Source organism: Brienomyrus brachyistius, chromosome 7 (assembly GCF_023856365.1).
Source record: "Brienomyrus brachyistius isolate T26 chromosome 7, BBRACH_0.4, whole genome shotgun sequence".
NCBI classification, from domain to species: Eukaryota; Metazoa; Chordata; class Actinopteri; order Osteoglossiformes; family Mormyridae; genus Brienomyrus; species Brienomyrus brachyistius.
Genome location: NC_064539.1, coordinates 7,695,605 through 7,705,497, shown reverse-complemented (window position 1 = coordinate 7,705,497; position 9,893 = coordinate 7,695,605). Strand labels below are relative to the sequence as shown.

The 9,893-nt window shown below is 46.6% G+C and overlaps 1 protein-coding gene across 2 annotated transcripts; it reads left to right on the top strand.

Moving 5' to 3' along the window:
- Positions 1–6,077: 6,077 nt before the first annotated feature.
- pou5f3 (POU domain, class 5, transcription factor 3) lies at positions 6,078–9,791 on the top strand. 2 transcript variants are annotated; one of them, XM_049020933.1, is made up of 6 exons: positions 6,078–6,717; positions 6,805–7,334; positions 7,435–7,546; positions 7,871–8,001; positions 8,213–8,377; positions 8,750–9,791. In XM_049020933.1, exons 1-6 carry the CDS (start codon positions 6,591–6,593, stop codon positions 9,020–9,022), a joined length of 1,338 nt encoding a protein of 445 aa, XP_048876890.1. In that variant the 5' UTR covers positions 6,078–6,590; the 3' UTR covers positions 9,023–9,791. The 2 variants fall into 2 exon arrangements, with proteins under 2 accessions (XP_048876890.1, XP_048876889.1); XM_049020932.1 differs by having other exon boundaries at positions 6,080–7,334.
- The last annotated feature ends 102 nt before the right edge of the window (positions 9,792–9,893 follow it).

Below are 9,893 nucleotides of genomic sequence, written 5' to 3'. Positions count from 1 at the left end.
CCCATTTGCCTTGGGATCCGATTTTACCATGGACCCATATGAAAAAGCCTGACAACTTATCAGATTTAAGGTGCCTCGGTTTAAATGGCCTTTATCTTCGTTCACTTGCAATTAGTCCGAACTACCATGTTAAATCCGACCAATAAACCGACTAATCATGAAATCCAATTCTAGCCCGGTTAACTGTTAGCCACATGAGGCGATAAAGCTTTACGCATAAAACTCCGTAGCAACACATCCACGGATAAGTTGGACTGTTTAGTGTGTGCGACCGATTGAATGAGCCGCAAATGAGAAGTTGTGCTTAAACAGTATAAAACTACAACTTTCCCTCCTGTTGATAAAGGGTGCAGCCATCTTGGATTCTGAACTCGGGATCCTCTGTGCCGTTCCGAGATATTTCTCGAATCTCGCATATCGTCACTTCCGGCTTCAAAACTCGGAATCCGACTCGGAATCTGAGTTCTGAGGGCAAATGGGACGCACCACATATTCGGGCCCTGAACACATCGCCTGACATCCCATCGTGCACCATAGCAACCAAACTGTGCCCCTCAGGACAGACGCGCTGTGCATGTCTCCCAGCGAAGGCCTTGAACACCAAAGCTTGGAGCCTCTTTTTACTGTGACCGTTTGACCTGCATGTGAATATTCCAGTTTAAAATGAATAAAAGCATTTATACAACATTGAAATGTTATAGCTGTATCTTTATTAAACACAATGGGAGGGGTTTGGCGTGAGCGTATGGGTGAATGTCAGTCTGTCTTTCAGGCGCAGGGCTGTAGTGATGCAGAAGTCTGGGTGGGGCCCTGTGGCAGGAGGTGGGTGTTTCATGGCGTTTGGACCATGAAGGTGGACCAACATGGAAGAATCATCTCCATCTTTAGTGCAGCTACCACTGGTTGGAACGACCCACCTGCCACAGCAGAACAACATTCTGCTGGATAAGAAGGTGCTGGACTATAGAGGGATTATTTATACTCATCACCTAACAGGATTCAAACCCCATCTTGCTGCGTGTGTGTGGATTAGGGGTGGGTGATATAGCAATGATATCACAATATTTTTTTCATGCAGCATCATAATCCACCATCTTATCAACTTTCTTTTTCGCGCCCGTTTTAAGACTGTTTTGCAAGTTACTGAACAGTACAAACTAATTCTCCTAAATATAGCTCTATAAGGCAACAAACCTAAACGACAAACATGCTCACCACAGTCTTTCGCGCATTTTATTTTGAGGTTCATCAACCTGCCAGTCTTTGCAAATTTAGTAAATAACTGGTGTTTGCATCTGGTCAGTTTCGGAAAATCCAAACAAATTCCGCAAATACCAATGCTGAATTCATTTTAGGGACTAGCTACCATCCACGCCGCTACGTCACCTAGCAGGAAATGTGTTGCACGAGAGAGGGTGAAATCCAAGGCACTGCCTACTGTTAGCTGTTATTGGTTTATTGGTGTCGAAAAAGGTTTGGTTGACAAAACTACTTCAGGTGTATGAGCTGTCGAACTGCAACTGACACAATGTGCACTGTAGTGTGATACTGAACTCGGTGTAAAAAGCAGAGGAGATGTTTTAATTGTTCGTAACCTAACATTGTTAAATCTAGTGCCACTAGTGTAAACTCTGCTTGTGATGTCTAGGTTCCCTGTGGTATTCCAAAGATATTCAGTTAAGTGAATTGTTCTCTAAATTGCTAATCTTGTGTGATATGGATGCCCTTCGATGGACTGGCATATTGCCTGGGCTGTTCTTCTGCCTGATGCCCTCTGCTGTCCGGGAGGACCGTTTGAGGTGGAGGAGGGGTGGACTCTGGAGGTTGGAAGATGGTACAGCGCCAGTCAAAAGTTTGGACACACCAAGCCGTCTTCAAAGGTGAGTGATAGTGTCGCGTCACATGACCTGACTACCTGACGTAAACCCAGCAGAGGTGGTTTTGGAGGAGTTTGACCAGAGAGTGAAGAGAAGCGCCCAATGAGTGCTGAGGATATAAATGGGACCTCCTTCAGGACAGCTGGACAAGCTTCCCAGGAGGCCACCTCATGAAACTGGCGTAGAGGAGACAGTAGAGCCAGCCAGTCCCTGGGGCGATTGGGGTTAAGGGCCTTCCTTAAGAACCCAGTGAAGGGATCACTCTGCTGACAATGGGATTTGAACCAGCAACCTTCTGAGACCCAACCCACAGAGCGTGTCTGAACTTATGACTGGTACTGTATGGATGTAAAGCATGGTGGGATGCACCTGAAAGGGGGGGGGGTGGATAAAGTTAAGCCCACCTGCCTGTTTGCCTTTGAAAAACTCAGAAGTAACCTTCTACTCACCTCACAAAACACGTTTTTGCCTGGTGGTGCATGTTAAGATTTAGCTAATGTTGCAGAGGACCATGACATTAAATACACAGTCTAAAAATGCAGCTGATTGGTAGAAACAGTCACTGAGTAACCAAGATCATTTGCCTCATCTAAAAATCGCATTTTAGCTTTTATTAATAAAAAGGTTAGAGTTAAATTATTGGTAATTTTGGAGTGATTCTTCATCATTGTATTCTTAACAAAGCTGGACTCCAGCTCCAGTAGCTTCCTAGATTTGTGGTCCATGACATGGAGTAAAGAATTAATGCAAATTGTCCTTAATTCACACTTTTATAATTGTGTTTTTGGGATTGATTATGTATCCTAAAATCTGTTCTGCTCAGCACACGCACTTTGTCTTGTGTAATTTCTGATATTTGATGGGAGGAATTAGATTATAATTCCCACTCAGTGTCAGGCATGTAGCCAGGTTGCCCCCCCCCCCGCCCTCCCCCCAAAAAAAAATAAATGTCTGAATCCCTCCCTGGATGGCAGGGTTGCCGGCAGTGTGTGGATGCTTTCAGTCAATACATGGTTCAACCCAATGGAACCAATAAAATAAATCAAAGAAAGTGAGTTAAACCACCTTTTTTTTGACAGCACATGGCAGCCGTAACGCAGTGTGGCTTTAAAGACTCATTTGTCATCACTAGATGAACATGTCTGTTGCAAAATGATTACATTTAAAAGATCCGTATCAGTAATAACATCGCAGTCATTGTGATTACAGTTCTCCTGTTCGGAATTATATACTTTCCTCTAGAACCCGTAAAAGATTCCCTGTAGGTCGCCATCCTTGGTCAGTTTATGACCCTTGCGGGTTGTCTGTGGCCATGGGCGGGGTCTGGACAGCTAGGTTATTGCTCACTAGTGTCTATGTGTCTAGCCTTTTTATTGGCTACGGGTCATGTGACCCAGCAGTTGACCCTGCACCCATCAAAACACATATAGACCCCATCAATGCTGGAACAGTCCAAATCGTTTCAATGGTTCTGTAACATATCTACTAGCAGGGGTATCTCCTTCTATGCAATCTCAGTGATTACTCTCACATTCACATTTAATGGATTCATAAATGAATATTTATACCCTCAAATTCCATGCTATGAGTAGCCATTTTCTCATGTTTATGGGTAACCTAACAGGGGCAACCTAGGAAATTAAGCGATTCTTTTCATTCTACAACCAGCTGCACATCCATCTTGCTCACTAGTTCAGCCTGAAGGACGTTGTGTGATAAGGCAAATTCTGCTCTCTAACCTGTCTGAACCTCACCTGCGATGCGTAGGCGAAGCTCTGCCGACCTGTCTGTGGCACCACCAGCTAGCGGGAGCTACCCTCACGCTGATCTGAGAACAGTTTGATGGATTGTGAGCAAGCTGAAGCAGATGGGAAGATGGGACCTCCTGCTGGTAACTGAACTGGTGGACACACGATTAGTGCGACGGCTCTGACTTCAGTGATAAAAGCAGGATTGTCTAATCCAACATGCTGGACGAAGGTAGTGGTGGTAGTTTTGGGGAGGGGGGGGGGGGTGCTTTTTTACACCATGGAGAAGATACAGTTACATAAAAGGAGAAAGCAGGGGTGTGCTTCAGAGACAAGATCTAAAGACATCTGGCTTTTTGGGGGCTAATCTTCTAAGTCCACCCCCTCCACCTCAAATGGTCCATTCTCCCCCAGTCTCCCTTGAAGCCTTGTGCTCGGTTCCTTCTGAAACCCAACTGTACACTTTCTACCCCAAGTCCCATTGCTTTGCATGACAATCCCCAAGTCCACAGCACAACACAATCCCCCCACTTTCCAGGTTTGATGTCTTTAAAGCCTTTCACAGACTTTTCTGGCCTCCTGGGTCCACTGCTGGCTTTGTAACTGGGGGAGAAATGGTGCAAGCGGGCCACCTTAATTTGCACCGGGTTCGCCAAGTGTCCTGGGTGGCAGGGGGTAGATTGTTTTCAAGTGGCCTTGTGTGACTGTGTTGCTTTTGTAGGTTGTATTACATGACTCGGAAACAAAATCAGGACACATCACATACCATTTACGGATAGAAATATTGCCATTGGGTTATGCGTTCCTATGTTTTCTGAGAAAATAACGATAACATTAAAACGCGGCAGCTCTTGGGTGTTGCTGCTAATGCAGAAAATGCAGTTGCTTGAGTGAGATGGTGAGAATGCCGGTATTTTGGAAAAAATGTTTCACTTTGTCGGGGTTGGGGGGGGGTTGCAATCAAAGGGTTGCGACTCATTGTTCGATCCTGAAAAGCCGCTAATGGCCGACCATCGCAACTGGACTCTCGGAGCTGCAGGGCGCCCCGGGGCGCAGAGACACAATGGGCCCGGCACCCTCCCCGCCGCGCGCCTTCCTGCCGCAATCTGCAACGAGCACCACGTATTGGGGGGTGGGGGGGGGGAGAGACACGTAGATGTATTTACACACCACGGCCAAGAGCTCCTAAAAATACCGTGTTTTAAAGTTGCATTACAGAACTTATCTAAATTATTTAACATTCTGTTGCCAAATATAGACAGAGTACTAAGTACCAAGTAATATTGCACATGATTTTAAGCCATTGAATATTTCCTCGATATCTCCAAGATATGTTTTAGAGGCGATATTGCGGGATTATCTGATATTAAAGTTTATTTCCTAGCTTGTCCCCCGCTGGTTCCTTGGCACTCACCTCGCTGAAACACGGTCTGTGTAAAGACAACGCAATCAGGTCACACTTTCAAGTTGTTGGAGAAATTCTGTGTTGCCTGGCTATCGGGGAACCCGACACACTACTGTAACCTAATTATTTTCGGGTTTTCCCTCACATTTGTCGAGTCCAAGGCAAACATATCATCTTCTTCTCTGCTCTTCAATGTAACTGTTCTTACACATGCAATAACAGACACTCTTGCAAAATATAGAGATATTTTTCTGAAAACCGTTTTAACTTAAATTCAGTTTCGTTTGCATTCAGTCACAGTTATTCGAGGAATAAGGAACAGTGAATGTGAATTGCGGGTGTTTGTTTTGACTTTTATTTTATTTCCCTTACAAAAAGACATAAATTAGAAGATGATGATAGTTTCAGTAAATGCAGAACTAACTATCAGGAAGCCAGCCTACAACGGTATTTATTGATGTCATCGTCCAGTGAATGAGTCATGCTAACAGCAAAATCAAAATATTACATATTAGTTCAATTTCCATAGAGAATATTTGTGTATTCCAACGTGAATCTCAAATAAAAGACCCAATCCGTTTTTACTTTTATGCCCAATTAAATTTGCAATTGCGATGCTGTAATTTCATACATATCCAGATGTTTTTTTGTTGTTGTTTATGTAAATCACATTGAATTTTAATATAAAGGACAGGTCGTTGAAAATGAATTATTCCAACAAACCGACCATAATGGTCTTTGCATATTAAATGGAGGCTGCTGCTCGTCCCACGTATTTTCAACCACCCTATTTAGCAATGTAAATATAAATCACAGATCAACGCAGGTTGTACTATAGGAGAATCAGCTACACGCATTTGACGCATTGTCATGATTTATTTTTTTTTACTGGCGAGTCTGCATTCGTGGATGGTCTGAGAAATTAACACTTGTAGCAATTTTAGCCAAATCAGCCCAAACACATAAAGTCAGCGCCGCGGGTAATAACATCGACTCCCATTGAAATAAGGCCGGGGCTGCAGACAAACAGCCGGAGTCCTGTATCTTATCCCCGCCCATGGAAAAAAATCAAGTTCATTCACAAATTCACCGTCAGCTGCGTCCCATTGTCCTTGCTGGCCAATGGCGAAGCGGATCGTTTACATGCCGGCCTTTCGCACAGATTGATTAGGCAACGCCGTGTAATTCATGGGTTAAGTTTTGCGGGCGTGCTGGTTAGTGCGCTTACTACTACTACTGCTGCTGATCGACCTTTCTTGCAATGGATTAAACTGATGGTGCATCTCACACCGAGTCGATAACTGCACGTATTTTTTTCCACGTTTTGTGATAGGTGACAAGGCAGGTTCTGGACTGATTTTGACGCCTCTGAAGTTTTTTTTTTACCCCAATTACGGAGTCCGGACCCAATTTAGCACGCAAGTTATATTAATTGCGCGTCGCTTGCTCTTTGCGGGTTTTAATTCTAGCACGCTAATGGAGTAGCCGACACCCATAACCGGCTGGTTTTTTAGCAGTTTTAGTAAGTTTGAGAGCTTTTGATTCGATACATTTTTTATCATGTCAGATCGGTCACAGAGTCCTAATTCGGATTGCTCAAATCGGTCGTATGAGCCCGGCAGGGCCATGTACCCCCAGGTCTTGGGGCAGGAAGGGCTCGGTGGCGCCGCCCTACAGTTTTCTCATGGTATGCTGCAGGATCCGAGCATACTGTTCAACAAGGCGTCGTATAATGGGATAACGCCACCGCAAGCATTTTTCCCGTTTTCGGCAGTCGGGGGCGAATACAGGCATTCGGAGGTGCAGGCGGCCGACCTGGGACAACCCAGGCCTTGGTACCCCTTCGCCCCGCCGGAATACACGGGCCAGGTAGCTGGAGCCACCGCTGCCACCCAGCCGGCAAACTTAAGTCCTCCGATCGCCGAAACGAGGGAGCAGATAAAGATGCCCGAAATAAAAACTGAGAAGGAGATCGGGGAGTACGGGACCGAGACGAAGGTCCAGCCACAGTTTTATCCTCCATCCACATCCAGCGTGCCCCCCGGCATGTATTATTCCACTGCCTGGAACCCATCTTTCTGGCCCGGCCTGACTCACATCGCGGCTGCCAGTAACTCGGCTCCCGCAGCTGCACCCGCATCATCGTCGCCTTCCCTCTCGCCATCGCCCACCGACACCAGCTATGCCGGGGCTGGCTTTTACGGTGGGGGGTCTGCCCAAGCCCTGTCCACCCCTCCGCTGCCGAGCTCCAACGCGCGAAGCAGCGGTTCTTCCAGCGGCGGGTGCAGTGACTCCGAGGAAGAGGTAAGGATTAGTTTAATCAAAACGCACGGAAACCCCGCGTGCATCATAGAGGTGTGATTGAGCGCCATGTACAACTTATTTTTCTTGTTGCGCGCTGCAGGAGAACCTCTCCACGGAGGAGCTGGAGCAGTTTGCCAAGGAGCTGAAGCACAAGCGCATCACACTGGGCTTCACCCAGGCGGACGTGGGTCTTGCCCTTGGGAACCTCTACGGTAAGACTTCGCTGCCGGCCGGACTGCTGTCCCCGTCTCTGGCGCGCTAGAGGCTTATATGCTAAGTGATGCACTATTGCGTCGCGCTGCTTAAATATTAACAATGTCATTGCACTTTGCAGCAGTGGTGTAAAAAAAAAGGCAACTAAAAACTCTTCTCGAGAGTTGCAACGTTTGGCTGCTATCAGTTGAAACAAGCCTAGTCTCTGCTGTGCTATGCAGGAACTGGGTTTTAAGTCTTTAGGCTTTGGTTTTGCGCAGACTTGGGGTTTCTGTCCACATGTTTTTGCAGAGACGGTTTGAGCTGTGTGTTTCTGTGCACAGGGAAGATGTTCAGCCAAACCACAATCTGTCGCTTCGAGGCCTTGCAACTGAGCTTCAAGAACATGTGCAAACTCAAACCTCTGCTGCAGAGGTGGCTAAACGAGGCGGAGACATCGGACAACCCCCAGGACGTGAGTGAATAACCGGACGCATGTACTGTGCAGGAAAGCTTTTGCGGTTTGTCAACGGTGCCCTCTTGTGACCAAAACTTGTAGTGCTTATGATATGGTGACCGGAATCTCACTAATGGTCTGAGACTGAACTATGAGCTCAGGTTGACTTGCTTATTCAAACTGAAAATGTAGGGCTTACCATGCTGGGTCCTCTGCCCCCCCCCCCCAGATGTACAAAATTGAGCGTGTGTTCGTGGACACTAGGAAGAGGAAGAGGCGGACCAGCCTGGAGGGTACAGTGCGCAGTGCCCTCGAGTCCTACTTCATCAAGTGTCCCAAGCCCAACACACAGGAGATCACGCACATCTCTGATGATCTGGGTCTGGAGAGAGACGTGAGTTGTTTTAGTAGCCTGTGGTAACTGGCATGGTTTACACTGTTAATGCTGTACACCAGTGCTGCCCAGTCCTACATGGCAGGGTTAGTGGTACAGCTGGATGGATTCAGTTTCCTGTATTTGACTCATGGATTTTTTTGCTCCAGTGCTTGGAAATCAGTTTTTAGGTGGATGGACAGGCTGAGGTCTGTCAAATCAGGTTTAATAGTGGAATATTAAATCTCACTGTTTCATGCATGGTTTGGTGTCTGAGCATTCAGGAAGGGGGGGATTCCCTAACACTTCTAGGAGTAGCTAAAGTTCCTCTGTTAATCTTCCCTGTGCCTGTAGCTTGGGTGTTCTGTAACGGACCTGTACTGCTTTTCACAGGTGGTGCGTGTCTGGTTCTGCAATCGCCGGCAGAAGGGGAAGCGACTGGCATTGCCCTTCGATGACGAGTGTGCTGAAGGCCAGTACTTCGAGCAGAGCATGCAGGTGCCCCACATGGGGGGCACGGCCCTCCCCGGCCAGGGTTACCCCGGCCAGGGTTACCCCGGACCAACCTATCCTGGTGCCCCTGCCCTTTACATGCCCCCCCTTCACAGACCAGAGGTTTTTAAACAGGCTTTGCACCCTGGACTGGTGAGTCATCTAACCAGTTAAGCTCCACCCCCGACTCACACTCCACATGTAAGGAGGACTCTCCTGTTGTTCCGCTTCCTGCTTGTGGGTCTGGCTGCTTGGACACGAGAGCCCATCCATCACCTGAGGACCCTGGATAAACCGTTTTAATTCTGATTGGACAGGATATAAAGCTCGACTTCTGGTCTGACTAAAGCTGTATGGACTGACCTGCAGTTCACACCCCCTCCCCCTTTGCACATTAGCTAGTGGGTTTTCTCAGAAGTGAGCTGCTGATTAAGTGAACTTTTATTTCCTGGCAGGCCATACTGTGTTCTCATCTGCTTTCTACTTTTGGGGAGGGGGGGGGGGGGGGGGCAACTTGCAATATTTAAACAATGATGGGTCAGGGTACTTGCTTGAAATTTAGACCTGTACTCCTGGTAAATGCCATTCGAGTACTTTAATTTCATTAAAGTTGTGTATATATTTTCCCCATTTATGAACTCCTGTACGGTTAGCATTGGTATATGTATATGCTAAGTCTGATGGCGATTTACCTACTTGGTGTCAGTTGTCTTTTGACTAAATCTGTGTGGCCAAATTTCCTCACAGGAGCTTGGCAGTATGTCGTCCACCTGATCCTTTCGGTAGCCATAGTCTCTCTACCTCAGCGAGCTTTGCTCAGCTATTCTAAACCCTCAAACACTGTGCCTTTTTTACCTTCTGTGTTTCCGGTCTGGAGATACACGTTGAATTTAGCCCTTGGTTTGTGACCTAAACCCCTTTTTTTTTTTTAATTTTTTTTTTAATTTTTTTTTTTTTATTTTTAAAAAAAAAAAAACTTGTTTTGTGCTGCAGCGTCACCTTTGAAAGTTTGTCTCTGGCCACAGACCCTGAGGCCTGATACTTG